The following is a 15733-nucleotide window of genomic DNA, read 5'->3' on the forward strand; positions in this document are numbered from 1 at the left end:
TGGGAGGTTGGTTTGTTGGTTTTTTTTTAAAAAGCATTGCTCAGTGAATAGCTCCAGATGTCAGTTTTGGAATAATTGTAAGGAGTAGCTTCTGAATAACCATGGCCTTCCCATGGTCATTGGGGAATGGAGCACCAGAGTTGCTCAACTATGGAAGCTTTTACTTAATGGCACTTTCTTCAAATATGTCAGTTAACTTCAGCAGTTGGAAGTCGGGGGTTATCGCTTAATTGAAGTGGAAGGTGATGTAGAGGTCGCCATGCAGTTAGTTGGAAGAACATAGCCAGATAGTCCCTGGCATGTGAACAAGGATAAATGACTTCTCGGGGCGTCTTGGAGCTGCTCTGCACGTGTGCATACATTCTCTGCACAAAAATTATGGTCTACTCAGGTCAGCTTCTTACCCACCTTCTATTTTCTGTCATACTGAAATCAATCTTTCAAACCTTAAAAGTAGGGATGATCTTGATTTGATGGCAAGTACTCCAGAAAAGTACCACAAGAGATTTGAGGTCTGCACACTTGAAAACTATTGATGAACACTCCTAAAGGGGGGGAAGAAAACCCAAACAAACAAAATGCAGTTCCTTAGAAATACGTGAGGTTCTCAGTCTGTATAAAGAACATCTCTCTGCTAGAATAACAAGGTTGACTGAGGTGCTTAAAATAGTTAAGCCACTTCACAATAAATGGCGGGGGAGGTTGCTTGCCTTGTGAGGGTGTTTCTTGACCCTCTTAGTTGTCAGTCTTTAACTTGTGAGATTAGTAGTAATTACAGCTTTAATGCTTCCTCTCCTTTCAGGTTGGTGTACTGTAAATCACTGTAATTATATGTCCATTAGTTGTATGATTATAGTCTCTATTTAGGCTTTGGATCTTGTAGAGTTATGCATTCATAGCACAGTATCCCTAAGTGAAATTGTGTTGTTACACTTCAGGTTGAACCACTTTCCATTTTGCAGTTAATTGGGAAAAGTTAACCACTCCAACCACTTGGTACATCTGAGACTTTTTATATTCAGGTCATAAATTCAGCTGGCTTTCAGTATGCAAACTACTCAATTAAATATTCTTTTTCCAGAAGAAATTATTCATTGCTACAGTTTTTAATCCAAATAGACAAAAGTTGTGTATTCAGAAACAAAATTTGTGTGGCTTAAATTACCCTCAACTTGTTCACAACACTGGACAGGAATTTTGGTTTATTTGCCAGAAAGTTGTTGCTCTGTTTAGGGACACCTGTCATTTAGCACCTTCTTTCTGGTGCTTGAAGTCTTCACTATCCCAGGTGTCTGGGTGACACTGAAGTCTGTAACTGGTTATGTTTTCTTTCACGTATGCTACATTTTGTTCTGTATGTTCTTCAGGGCTATTACTTTACAGGTCTTTTTCTGGAATTAATCTTCAGAGCAATTCAGTGTACATAACTTGGAAAAAAAAAATTGCCAGCTGTTTTAAACCAAATACGTCCTCCAGATTTATTATAACAAAAGTACTTTTGAAAGCAAAAGGGAGGAACTACTCCAGCTTTTGTTATCTTAAGAAGTTTGTCAGGCACTTAAAGGAGAGCAACTCATTGTATTTAACTAATCAACTGGACTGTAGATATCTGTCAGATGTTCAGTTTATTAGACTGTACGTGCATGTGTTAGGTTCTGTGTGCTTGTATTCAGTAGTACACTTGAAATCCTTTGTTTGATGGTAGCTCTTGCTGTTTGTGTTTAAGAAAGTTTTAGCATTTTATGATACTCTTAAGGAAAAAGAAAAGTCATCAACTGGAAGAAGTGGGAGCAAACTGCAGAAATACTTACAAAGGCAATCTAGTCTTACTCTGTGTTTTAACATGCTATTAACGTCTTAGCAGTTCATATCGAACAATAAAAAAGTCGTGCAGAAACATAAAATGTGTTATGGTTTTAATTTACGCAGGCTTTCTAGGGTGTGTTCACATTTCTTAAGCTTAGTACTGTCGTTATGTGGCCATTTGAATTGGACGTGAATTTTTGCTGCTGTCAAAATACGGTACTGCTTTCTTTACCTCTGGCCAGTTACTTTAGTATTTCCTACGTATTGAAAGTTGAAACACTGATCCTGAAATTTCACATGCATTAGTCATCTTAACTGCTCATGGGATTACTTAAGCGAAAAATAAGCACATGCAGAGTTTTGTGGCATGGAGGCTAAAGCTCTGTAGAACTTAAAAGGCATAACTTCTGTTTTATAGCTGTTGAAACATTAGCCGTAGGAGGTATTTTAATTTGTCAACATGTGAATGTTTATAAACAGCAGTCTAGTGTTAGTTCTTGCTTAACAGTAACCTAAACTTAAACTTCTACATCTATATTTGGACTCAGTGATTTAGGCTTACTTTAGTTTCAAATTATAATTGGTGGGTTTATGTCAATGTGAGTATATTTTTACTGTTTTGAAGATTCATTATTTTGGAAAATACTGACGGCAAAAGTAGCAGTGGCTTACTTGCTTATCGATTCTGTGTAGGAAGTTTGAACTGTGCAATCTAATTTTGCTTTACGTGCAAGCACTAAACAATGAATTACGGAGGATCAGCAGGGAGGATTAAGGTGTAAAGCACAGGAAGTGAAAATTGGGAGGTAAAAACTTTTTTATAACCTAAGTATCCTTGTCAAACAATAAAAATGCCACTGCACAAAGACTGTATAAGGCAAGGCAACCTTTGTCTCAAAAGGTTAAGTGTCTGTATAACAATGATATAGACAATGAATTATAGAGTGTTACCAAAAGAGTACAAATATTTTCTTCCCCCCCCATTTGTTATTGAAGATGAGGGAGTCTGGTCTCAGGATATCTGAAGCCTATGAAATATTTTCAATAGGTATCACAGAAGAGAGAAATCAAAATAGTTTCTTATCAGCTGCGTCTGAGTGATAATTAAAGAATGAGTAAATATCAAATGAGGTATTTACTCAATTTGTTTTAAAATTTACTGTTAATTTTTTTCATATCTTCATCTTGGTGATTAAGTATGGTCTTTTTTAGCAGGCCAGTGTTTAATTTTGCAGTGCTGGCCACAGTTAACCAGACATCCTCCTGCAAGTGCTTCACTAGATTGATAATGCAAGTCTAACTCTTGTACATGTGAAACAAAGATTCAAAATAGTGTTACAAATTGACCAAATAGTTGAAGATCCTAAGTGTGTTGCTCCCGTTTCTTTAAATATTTCTTGTGTTAATGAAGTTTAAAAACATTTGAATAGTTGTTCTGTGCCTAGATGCGGTTACTGCAGCCTGTTGTGTTGTAGGAGGCGCTTGATGTAAAAATGGACTTTGTGAGGTGGGAGCTCCCAGGTTTAAAAAGTGGGTCTGGCTTAAATCTAATGCTGAAACTGAAGATCCACCCATTTATCTCTAATATTAACATAGAGTATTTCTGCAAGTGTGGCATAATATTCTTCACACAGACTGAGCTGCTTGGGGAATTTCTTGAGGCATTTTTTCAAATATATATTTTTTTCCATGCACTATCTATTTCTGGCAAAGGCAAGTATGCATCACTGTTGCAATTTTGTTAAATCATCCTGTCATGTACCGTGTATTTTACTAGGGTTCATACTCTGGACCATTATATTCCTGAAAGTTGTTTGAAGATTCAGAAAGCTTGCTTTTAGTCTTAAACACTGCTATGCCTGTGTCTCGGGAAGTAAAAATGGGGAGAAGAGTAAAGTCCACTACAATATAATTTATAACCAATTGGTTTTACTTTTCAGATGTTCCTCCTGCTGATCAAGAAAAGCTTTTTATCCAGAAGTTACGACAATGTTGTGTACTTTTTGACTTTGTTTCTGATCCACTAAGTGACCTAAAGTGGAAGGAAGTAAAACGAGCAGCTTTAAGTGAAATGGTAGAATATATCACACACAATCGCAATGTGATTACAGAACCTATTTACCCTGAAGTAGTACATATGGTAAGTGATTTAACAATGAGAACTATTTTGAATTTTTTTTAATTCACAGTTTCTTCTTCAGCTGTATTAATTTATCTTAAGAAATCTTACTGAAATCTTCAAAAAAGACCAACTATGTTTGCACATCTGCAAAATGGTAATATAACAGTGCTTTTAAATCCTATTGCCAGTGTTGATTTCTCTTCTTTATAAGATAGAAACTAGACACGTATATGAAACAGGAGTAAATTCTGGTTTAATTTGGTAAAAATGAAATCTGGTATTTAAAAAAAAAAAGGGGGGGGGTTTGCTTTTTTTCCCCACAGATCTTTTTTGGAATAGGTGTTTATAAAAATAGGGAGGAAAGTTAAATACATCTAGCTGTTAAAAAAAAATTTAAATTGCAATACTGAAAATTTGAAAAAAAATTAGATTAGAATTCAGATCACCTGTGCAAGCTTAACACTTAATCTTATGTAATCCCATTCAGTATCAGCGATTAATTTTAATCTGTATCCAGAGGTGAGAATCAGACCTTATTCAGTACACAGGATGGCTCCCTGCTCACTATCCAAATCCTAGCCAGCTAGACCTGGTTTATTTTTCTGTCGTGCCTAAGTCCACTCCAGAGGAGGAGACCGTGAAACTACAAGAGAGCCTTTCAGCTCTCATTGGGGTAACTAGACACCAGTTGCCTGGAGTAGCAGTTGGGCTGAGGTCTGTAGCTGTTGTCTGCAACATACTGAGAACAGAAAGCATCTTTTAAAATAGCTGACTACTAAGCCTACAAGAACTCTTGACCATGTGTGACATGACGGTTTTTCCCGAGACTTTATAGCTTGGGGTTAATTTTCAGGGGGATGAGAAAACAGCGCATCTTTAACATAAATATGAACTCAGTCAAATTTTGAGGTCCTCCTACAAATCAGAGACTTTGAATCTTCTTCAAAGATTCTAAGGATTTATAGTATGAAAGATGTTGCTTATTTTGAAGATTGCTTGTTATCTAAATCAGCCGTGTTTACTGATAAAGAAGTTATTTTCATGAGAACTTCTGAGTATATGAGGATTACATATAACTCTAAATGTCAAACGTACACAAAGCATTGAGTATGGTTAATGAGGAGATGTGGGATCATGGCTTTTCCCATGTCTTGATAGCTTATTTATATCTCTGGTTTTTGCTAATTGATTGCTTGTTTTGGAATACTTGACACTGATGAAAGGGGAGTTATGAAAGAAAATAAGCTTGCGGAGGCTTCATTTAGGTAAAATGGAGTTCACGATGAGTTCTTGAATATCTATGTCAGACATCAGTGTTTGCTCTGCATAAGAAGTCTTAACTGCCCATAATTTCATAACTTTTGCTTTATGTGCCTACATTGTCTTCCTCTGTCAGTTATGGCCAGAATACATTTGGCTGAGGAGAATATATACCTTCTTCAATTTCAGATGCAATTAATGGTAATAAAGTCTGCACTTCGGTCAGTTTAATAAATCTTGGTGCAGAATTTCTATGCTATCTTAATTGCCAGTATTTTGCTGGGAGCACACAGCATCTGATTGAAAATTCTTTCAGTGAATTTAAAATGCCTTTTATGTGCAAGGTTCTGAAGGGTGTGGGGTTTCCTTGCATGGGACTTATACATCACTGCGATAGACACTGTCAGTGAAGGCACCTGGACTAGTATTTTAAGGTTAAATTCAGATAGCAGGGTTTTTTAGGCTGCTTTTATGAAACAATTTTCTTTTGGTTGTCTGTTCTGAAAGAGCTGTATTCCTCCTGCAGTAGTATTATCAGCTGCTTTCTTTCAAGCACGTACACGTAGGTTGAGGTGTACTTTTGCTAAGTTCTAGCAGTAGATTTAAGTTGATTGTGTGGATTTTAAGGAAAAATAAATCTAATGTCTTTTTGTACTTGAAGACTTTTCCAAGAGACGTTGATGAGTTGTGTGCTGCTGCTGCCACTGAATTATATTAATAAGGAATAGTGTTTTCAGTAAAATGATGAATGTAATCAAGAAATACTTGGATTTGAGAGTGGTTTTGCTTTGGAAAGTTTGTGGAGTTGGTAGTTGGCATAGGAATTAGGACTTTACTGTGCCATTCTGTTCATCTTCACAATTTGGAGGTTACGCATTTATGTATGAGTATGTATAGATATACATGCATATATATTTGTGTCTGATCTTTGGTTTTGTTAACATCTTATTTAGGTCAAACACTTAGGGCAATGAATTTCACAAGTTATCTGTTTAATAATAATAAAATAATATTTTTCCTTTTCAATAGCTTCAAATATACTTTCTGACAAGAGAAGCATCTACCTTATCATCTGGTTCTTCTTTATTCTTTACAATTCTAGTGCTCACGTCATGTCCATCCGCCCCACCCTCGCCCTTCTTCTTTTGCTTCAAGTGTCCTGGGCTAATTTATAGTAAGATCTTGTCTTTAAGCTATATATTTATCTAGTGGCTTAGTTCAATTATTTAATGTTCATCATAAGTCTCCTTTTCAAAAGATATGAGATAAATTAATTTCTAAAATGGATTTAATGTTATTCTCCAGAGTGGATCCAAGAGTTTCTTCCCTTTCTTCCTCAAAGAGCCAGCTGATATGTCCCTCAAATTCCTTTTACATTTGTAAGCAAAGATGTGATGGGAAAGGAAATGTTTTTATTAGATGCTTGTATAACAAGTTCCATTTCTCACGTATATTATAGTAAGGTTGGATTGATTAGCCTCAGAGCAGGAACTTACCTCTTCTCAAAACTATAAGACGTAGTCAAATGTCTGAATAAATCTTGTAAATGTAAATGAGAAATTTAGGTTTTTTGATCAAAAGCATCTGTTATATATCCTTTTCTAAATAAGAATCTGTGCCTTTTTTTTAGCTTGGCTTTTGAAGAAAACGGGGCTTTATGAGAATGTTCTGTTGTGCAGTAGTTTGTCAGAACCACAGACATTTAGGTTATTAGTTTTGTAGAACTTTGTGAGAATTGCTAGCTATGTAGAATACAGACCCAAATTAATGCTGCTTTCCATCTCAGGAAAGGATGGGTAATACCTGGATTGTGTCTGTTTTAAGTGGGACTATGAAAGTGAACATCAATATGGATATTCACTTCCCCAGCTAGCCAGCCAGAGGGTATTGAAGAGAGCAGGCTAGGGCAGTACTGGATGTGGAGGTCCAGGGTTGTAGTGTTCTGAGAAAGAAGTAGATCAAAACCTTGTATAAATATGGCTTGCTTATTTCTGTAGCGCTCAGAATAATTTCCTTGGTGATGATGATGAAGTACTTGTGGATGGTAAATTAACATTTTTGTGAAGCATATAGCTAATATTACTTTTAAAATTGATAATATATGGGAACAGATCTAATTTTATAACTAGGTATTTTCAGCAACTGAAGCAGTTTTCGCTGCAACTTTTCATGCATTATGCAAATGAAATTGCGTACTCAGTTATACACATGGGGAGGTTGATTTTTTTTTTTGCTTTGAGAGTTTTGTGGGTGTGGGGTTTTGGTTTTTTTTTACTCTGATCTTTGGTCTAGAATAAGGGATGTTACTGTGAATAGAAGTGTACTATTTGTGGCTCTATTTAGCTATTAGGATAGCTTTATTCACGTGAATATAGAAGGCACAGACTTTCAGATTATATAGCTTGTCGTTCAGAGCTGTTCATGTCAGGCTTCACTCAGACTGCTCAGCAGAAGGGAGGAGAAAATGTGTAATGATATCTCTGATGCTTATTTGCTTGAAAATATTCTCCAGTGTTATACAAAAGAGGCCACCAGAAAAACAGGGTGCATAACTACCGTTACAGCAAACATTATCTGTGAAGTGTTAAAAACACAAGTTGTTTGCTTTTCCTTTTTTGTTTTCCCATCTCGTAAGTTGTGTCCTTTGGAGTCAAGTATTGTCAGTGCTAACAGCACAGGGAGAATTTTGGCACACTAGCCCAGTTTTCATAAAGACTCAGATTTCATACATTGGGGGGGGGGGGAGGGCATGTGTTTAAGTTATGCTATGTTTACTTAGTAGTTCTGTGGGAATTTGGCCTTAGAGGAAATCAGGCTTTGCAGCTTGTGTCTTGTATGTTTGGGCAAAAGACTGAGACGTTAGGAAAAAGATCAGCCATTTGACAGAAACGTAAAGGTCTTACTGGTATTAATTCATTGTAAGTTTTCCTAAATTTCAGTGGCTTAATAGACAAGAGAGTTTCAAGTTTGTGCTTTCACCGAGAGATGCTGCACATTGATTTGAGCAGTTTTGTGTTCTGTTGGTCAAGGATATAAAACACAAAACAGATCAAATCAGGCTTCATTGGTTCCATTGCTCATGGAACATATTATTCTGGTTTTGGGTTTTCACTCTTTCCATTTGATATTCTCAAAAATAAAAAATATAATACATTGTACCTAACACCTTACATGACCTGGCTTTTCTTCTTTATAGCGAGAGCCTGAGACTTTCTCATCTAGAAAAGGCTGATTATTCTTCCATTTGCTTAACAACCTTAGCAAGTTTTAAATTTCAAGTCTAGTCTTCCTAGATTTGTTTTCTTGGAAGACCACTGATCACTGTAAATTTTCATCTTGTGTTTTTAAACAAAGGTTGGAGGTTGTTAGTTGCTTGATGTCCATGCTTTTAAAAAGGGGAACATAAAGATATTTTAGCTTTACTTTTAATTCTCTGAAATAGTATGTAAATTTTCACCGTATGTTTTTAAACAAAGGTTGGAGGTTGTTAGTTGCTTGATGTCCATGCTTTTAAAAAGGGGAACATAAAGATATTTTAGCTTTACTTTTAATTCTCTGAAATAGTGTTTACTCTGATATGCCAGTCTCAGTCTGTATCAGACTTACATCTCAGTTGCTGAAATGAAGAAATATTCTGAAGAAAAACAGAGCATGAGCATGACTTTTCCTTCATGGGAATATGATGTAATTCTTGCAGATTTAGCTGATGCAGTTTCATACTGCCTCCCACTGTCTGCTCTGCCATCTGTCAGATGTGAGAAGGCAGGACAGCACATACATATGCTCCTTAGCCCTGGCAGTTAATAGGTAATTCACGGCATTATTTTAAACTGTGAATGGAGGTGTTAATGAGAAGAAGTCAGAATGTGAAGAGCGAAACATGACATTCTGTTGCTCTTCCCAGAATCCCACCAAAGATGGGTGGAATGCATTCCTCTGCAAAGTAGCATCTTCAAACTGAGACAGCTTAATCTTTCAGAGCTTTCGAGTAATCTTCAAATTACCAGCAGGAAAGCTTTGATGCTATTTAAAAAAACAAACAAACAACCCCAAACCAACCAAACATACAAAAAAATGAAAAAAAACCTCACTAAAACCTGAGAAAAGAATAAAAATGCATGCATGGCACATGTGATTATTATTATTGGTGATGGAATTTGAACATAAAGACTGAAATTGTGGCATAAAGAATAGATTTTAAATGTGATACTGGAGTAGACCTTGCATTCTGAATAGCTACATTATAAGTAAACTCAAACTTGTAGGCTTTAGGGTTTTTTCCTTAAATTGAGCTGTATTATACACTTGGTGAAAGCTTAGGAACCTATCAGCTGATGAAGTAAATAAAGTGTTCTTTTGCATCCTCAAATGAGACATTCAGTTCAGTGCAAGTTCCAATGGAGTAATCTTTTCTTTTTCCTAGCTGGTCCTGGAGATGCCCTGTACTGGCATGTTTGCTGAGCCAAGTATTGGTTTTCTTGAAAAGGCTCTGTAAATGTTTCTGCTGCTCCTGGTGATGTAGCCTTTTGCAAAGAATTTTCTTTTTCCTGGCAAATCAGCTTCTCTGCCCTGTTGTCTCTTACTTTACCAGACTTAGGAAATGTATTCTCAGATTTTCCCCTAAATAGTTGCAAAAAGACACCTCCAATCTGTTACAGCAATAGAATATCAATAACAATATATAGGTTAACTCTTGCCAGTACTTGTGGTACATATTTAGAATGGAGTATATGTATGCCTTATGCTGAAGCTCCATGCAGCCAGCTGCAGCTGATTTGATAAATCAGGTTTGAGCAGGCTGTCCAAGATCTCCATTCAGCATAGCCACTATTCTCATTGTGAGCAAAAGTCTACCAAAATTTACTTTAAAATATCTTAGTATTTTTATAAAGCACAAAATGATCTGTGTATTTGAAAGCAGAATTGACTTTAGTATTCTAAGTAGGAATAGACTTGAAGAGAATTTCTTTATGGAGCCTAATATACTCAATTATTATGAAGGGTTAGGACAATACACCACTATGTTTTTATTTTGGCAGTCTTCTCATCGTTTCTGCAGTGTGTTCACGCTGCTGAGAGACTGAGGCATTTGTCTCAAAGGATCATTTTGAAGTAGTGGAGGCAGTTGGGGACCATATACTAACTTGAATTGATCTTTATGATTTTTTATTCTATACAAAAATGTTTAGGCTGCTTGGTACTGGCTTGATAATGAGTAAGGAACAAAATAGAACAAGTAAGTCTCTATTGGGTGCACTTATGCGGCTAAATAGATTATGTTTTTCTACTTGCTCAGCAATTTGGTTGTCTCCTACCAACGTCTGCCCTACCTAATACTCTGGATTACAAGTGGAATTGAGGAATTAGTCTTTTTTCAGTACTGACAGCCATAGCTGTCTTGCATATACAGATAAAGGCTTCTTCAGGTTTTCTTGCTGGCATGCACAGAAACCTGTTCCCTCCAACTTGCTCAGTAAAGTTTTAATCATTAACTCTTCAGGGTGTGAGAACAATCGTTTGAATCACTAGCTAGTTGTTCCTTTCTGGTCCACAGAGAAGCCAGCTGGTTTTGCTAGCTATCATTTCAGGTGGAGAATTTAGGATACTGCAGACCTTTTAAACCTTTGCACCATTCTAGGTAAGGTTACTCTTGAGAATGCATGCTAAATTTATTCCAAAAATCATGTAAGATTTTTTTTTTTTGGCCAACAAATGTGTTTTACTTTGCGTTTGCAATTATATGCATTGTATAAATTGATAGAAATGTGATTATTCACATGCATTTAGTGATGAGATTGTTTTGCCTAGAACAGGACCTCATAGAAAAGTTTTCTGTCCATATGACAGGGAATGGGGTTTTTGTCTTTATTAGGGACTTTGAAACTCTCTTCGTGTTAAAGGGGTTTGTGAAGGGCTTTGGTTCATACACAGTATGAATGTGCGTCTAGACAAGCATTTGGAAACACGAAAATAATTTATCTGTGTGTATATCAACAACTTGAAAAGCAATTCGTCTTTGTAGTCTGCTCTACTTCCATGAGGATGCTAAACGGTTTTCAGGGGTTTGAGAATTCAGATGAAGTGAAAGATTAAAGGATTAGGATGTGCATTTCTCCCCCCTCAGTGCCTCCATGATGTCAGGTAGATGGACATGGTTTAAGAGAAATACCACTAAGAGGGCAAGGGAGGAATTTGGTTTTGAAGTGTTTCTCATACACACCGTGTATACCCACGGTGTGAAACTGATAATATTTTACAGAGAACAACAGTTGCGGGTAATCTTTGTTTTGCATCTCTGCTTCTGACTTCCACTTTTTCAGGTTGTTGCAAGGCCTTGTAAAGTGTATATATTAAAAATATTTGTGTAAATGTTTTATATACATTTGCTTGGGCTTTTAAAACGTGCGTGTAAAGAGATCAGAGCAATATCCTCATAAAACATGTCCTGACAGTAGGTTTGTGCTTTAAAGAGTACTGCGTGGAAAAGTGTTCTGCAAGTTAGAAATCTTTAAAGAAGAATGAATGTACCTCATTATTGTTTAAACTTAATATAGCTTGTATTTTTGCAAATATTAATTAAAATAGTTCATGTAAAGCGTTCTTAGTCAAAACAGTCTTTGAAGTCTTTTTTTAATCATTCGCTTGTTTCAAAATTCTTAAAGGCACATGTGATTTCAGTTTGCAGTTAATATGTTTCGAACATTACCACCATCTTCCAATCCAACGGGAGCAGAATTTGATCCAGAGGAAGATGAACCAACTTTAGAAGCTGCATGGCCTCATCTACAGGTATTTAAAGAAGACTATGAAGCCATAGTCCAACAAAATTTTGACATTAAAGTCATTGTTTATTGACTCAGAATCATTTCGTTTTATGTGTTTATCTCAAGTCAATTACATTTCTCTGCAATATTTAAATATTTCTTGAATTTAAACTGATAATCTTTGAAAAAAAATTCAGTTAGTATATTAGAGGTTAAAGACTCGTTTCTTGCGGTACAGGTGTAACTGCTTTGATTTTAAATGAGCTTCAGTTTGTCACTATGAATGCTTTGATCCAACTCTGGCACAGCTCTAGCTTTCAGAGGTACCGTGACAAACAGAGGAGAACAGAGAATTTTCAAAACACGTACTTCTGGGCATGATGAATATTAGATTACTGTATGTCACTTGAGTAAAATCTAGTGATGGAGCTCAACAGAATTTCAATGCAGTTTAAAGAACCATAAGTTCTTGTACTTTGTCAGGAGAGCAAGAGCAAAGCTTTTACTATGTGGTATATAAATAAAAACATAGTGCAGTTCTGAAGAACTAATTAGTAATTTTGGTAATGTGCTGCTTATAAAATGGTTCTTTATTTAAAAGACTAATACTGTTTTTTGTTGGGTTTTTTTTTTCAGCTTGTTTATGAATTTTTCTTAAGGTTTTTAGAATCTCCAGATTTCCAACCTAATATAGCTAAGAAATATATTGATCAAAAGTTTGTATTACAGGTGAGGTAAAAAAAGAATTTTTAACTTCAAGCTCTAAATTATTTTACAATGCATTAGATTCAAGTAAGGTGCATCTCTTCTTTTCCCTCTTCGCAGCTTTTAGAGCTCTTTGACAGTGAAGATCCTTGTGAAAGAGATTTTTTTAAAACAACTCTTCACAGAATATATGGGAAATTCTTAGGCCTAAGAGCTTACATCCGGAAACAAATTAATAATATATTTTATAGGTATGTCAATATCTTTGTATTATGGTGCATGTGATCAGGTATACAACTAAAAAAACTCCCCAAGACACTGCTAGCAATTTTTTTAATTCTTAGTAAGTTTATACCCAATATTGCTACATCTAACAATAATTAACACCAATCTGGGAGATTTAAATTGGGGTAGTCTTGCACACAGCATAAATTTGGCATCTTAAGTTTGAGTTTGTATGTGATTCAGTAGGTGGTTTGGAATTTTCATCTGTGAGGCTTTTTTTTATTATTGGGTAGTAGTACTTGTATTACAGTAGTGCCTTAATAAAATGTAGTTCTTCATAATGCAGAAGCTGGGCTCAAATCGAATGACTGAGAGATCTAGAATTTGCCCGAAGCAACATATTTACTGCCTTTTCTTTCCTCAGAACTGAGATGTACCATTTAGGGCTCGTGAAATATTTTTTTAATTGCCATAGAATAAACTGTAGTACTATCCCTGATACAAAAAGTGTAAAGATGAAAAATTAATCCATTGTATTCCTAAAGGTCTTTAGAAGTATATTTTTACTGCCATTATGTCAAGTGTGAATGCAAGATTGTGGTGCCTTTTTTTTTTTTTTTTTAAGTCTTTTAGTTTTGGTACGCTTCTCTTTTCTACAAATAATTATGTGTTTTGCACTCCTTCCATCCTGCTTCCCTTTTTCTCTACCACTGTTGTTTTCATCCCAAAATGAATGTGTGATGCTACCCCTTTAAGAAAATAGCAAAAAGCTGCCACATCCATACCATCTCATGAATGGCACGCAGCAGTACCAGCTGTAGAGGGAGCTTATCTTCCCTGTCGATGGTAACAAGTAAGCCTTTAGAAGAGATACAGAGGGCCTACTTTAAAATAATTAGTAAGCCTTTGCTGTCTTGGAGACAACTGCTCTTGACTGGATGTGTCAAGAGCCAGTATGTCCTAAGGAAAATGTACAGGTGTATCTTTCAAATGAAGATGTAAACTTTTTTCCCCACACATAGATTTTATTAAATTTATTCCAAAATGCATAATATTGTAAAATATCTGAACCAGATGGTACAACAGCATCACAGGGTATTATAATGCACTTCTGAACAGTGTTTTTATTTGCCGCTTCTTGCACTTTACTTTCAGGGATAATGGAAGCAAAGTCTTCAAACACAGATAGTTCTGGTGCAAGGCTTTTGAAAGACTAAGAAATGTTCTGGTCATTAGATCAACTATTTGTAATAGTTTGTACAAAAATATGTTTTCAATCTGAAATGTATATGGGGGATTGTATAATTTGTACTGCAGAGACTACCTTTCTATACCAAGCTGTAGGGAAAAAAAAATTACAGAAAACCTCACTTAGTTGTATAATACTTAGGAGCTAGAAGTTGAAATATTTTGCATCCAAATGTAAACTAGTGTTCCTGGACATGAGTGCCAGGGAGGAAAGTTGTTTCAACTTCTGTCTTGAATTAGTGGATTGTGCATGATAAGCTTTTAAAGTATGTGTAGAATTTTTCAAAATCTTTCCTTTTCTTATACTTTTTCCTGCAAGTCGTCAGCTTGTTACTGTGCTTACCGAAGAAATGTGTGGTCTTTATTTGTCTTTTAGTCACTGACCAGAATTGCATGAATTCTGTCCCAATAGTACATTAATCTTATCTTTTTCTAATTTAAAACATATTTTTATAAAAATTATTAAATTGGTATGTTCCTATTAATTCAGTCCAAAGCTTTTTGTATCATTGTCTTTAGTTTTGCTTGGAATTGTTGTCCTAAATTATATGGAAAGGGTTTTTAAGGAGAAAAAGCCAGTCACATCAAATATTCTGGATTAAAAGTAGCTGATAATATGTCAGTCTATAACAAATTTTCAAATAGAAAAATATTTTCTAATGAGTGGAATTATTTTCTCCTAAGTATTTTTTTTTATAACTATTTGCAAAATACCTGAAGTTGTGCATAGAACTTTCTCAATAAATTTACACTCAGGCAATTGGGAAGAAGGGTGGAAAGGTGGTTGCCTAGTAAATTACAGTGCTCTGTAAACAGAAAATTCAGGAAAATTTTACTTCCTCTGTTTATTACAGAGCCTTTTGTATGCACAGAAGTCTGTAATGCTAAAGAGCTTTTTAGATCCATAAGTAGTAACTGTTTGAACACCTTGTGCTTGCATGTGCTATAGAAGGTTGAGTCATGGCATTTGATTATGCCAGATGCTCTTGTATTATTTTAATATTTAAAGCATTATTTGCTGTGTTCAGTTTTGCATTATTAAAATGGCATAGAATATGATTTTTGGAAAAAGCTCAAGTGCATGCTGCCCTTGTTAAATGTGGGAGAAAAGAGCAAGCGTGAACATTGAAAGCAGCTTAATGTGCTATTGATTTATGTTTCCACCAAGTTTCTTTTCCACTATGTGCTTGTGTTTTCTTTTTACTGAGTGACTAAAACCTGGGAGGTCAAGGCTACCTGTAATGTTAGATGGGGATCTTGGTGTTAGAGTTGTATCTCTCTTCAGCAGTAACTGAGTAAAACTTTTCATTTATTTAGGTTTATTTATGAAACAGAACATCACAATGGCATAGCAGAATTACTGGAAATACTGGGAAGGTAAGTTGTAGGTTTTATTTACTTAAACTTGCTTGGCCTTCAGAGGAGACTTTAAAAATAAAGTTGGGGATTGCAGATTGCTTTGAGACAAGATTAAAATAGGTTCATATCATGTGGCAAAGCTGTAACGAGGAGAATAAGATTGCAGAAACAGCAAAAACTTGAACCCTGTGGCAACATTTTGGGATGTGACAATTTTTTACATCTTATTTTTAAAGTCTTATTT

At 35.5% G+C, this 15733-nt stretch overlaps 1 protein-coding gene across 2 annotated transcripts in view; it reads left to right on the top strand.

Moving 5' to 3' along the window:
* PPP2R5C (protein phosphatase 2 regulatory subunit B'gamma) overlaps window positions 1-15733 on the top strand; it is a 55854-nt gene that overhangs the window by 19142 nt on the left and 20979 nt on the right. The window contains exons 2-6 of one of the 2 annotated variants that reach the window (XM_009280843.2): window positions 3747-3946; window positions 11867-11977; window positions 12589-12681; window positions 12778-12908; window positions 15448-15507. In XM_009280843.2, the coding sequence (XP_009279118.1) occupies window positions 3747-3946; window positions 11867-11977; window positions 12589-12681; window positions 12778-12908; window positions 15448-15507 (595 nt within the window). The remainder of the gene's footprint in view (window positions 1-3746; window positions 3947-11866; window positions 11978-12588; window positions 12682-12777; window positions 12909-15447; window positions 15508-15733) is intronic. The other variant, XM_009280844.2, reaches the window with a different exon arrangement.

This window comes from Aptenodytes forsteri, unplaced genomic scaffold (genome assembly GCF_000699145.1).
Source record: "Aptenodytes forsteri isolate BGI_AS27 unplaced genomic scaffold, ASM69914v1 Scaffold193, whole genome shotgun sequence".
NCBI classification, from domain to species: domain Eukaryota; kingdom Metazoa; phylum Chordata; class Aves; order Sphenisciformes; family Spheniscidae; genus Aptenodytes; species Aptenodytes forsteri.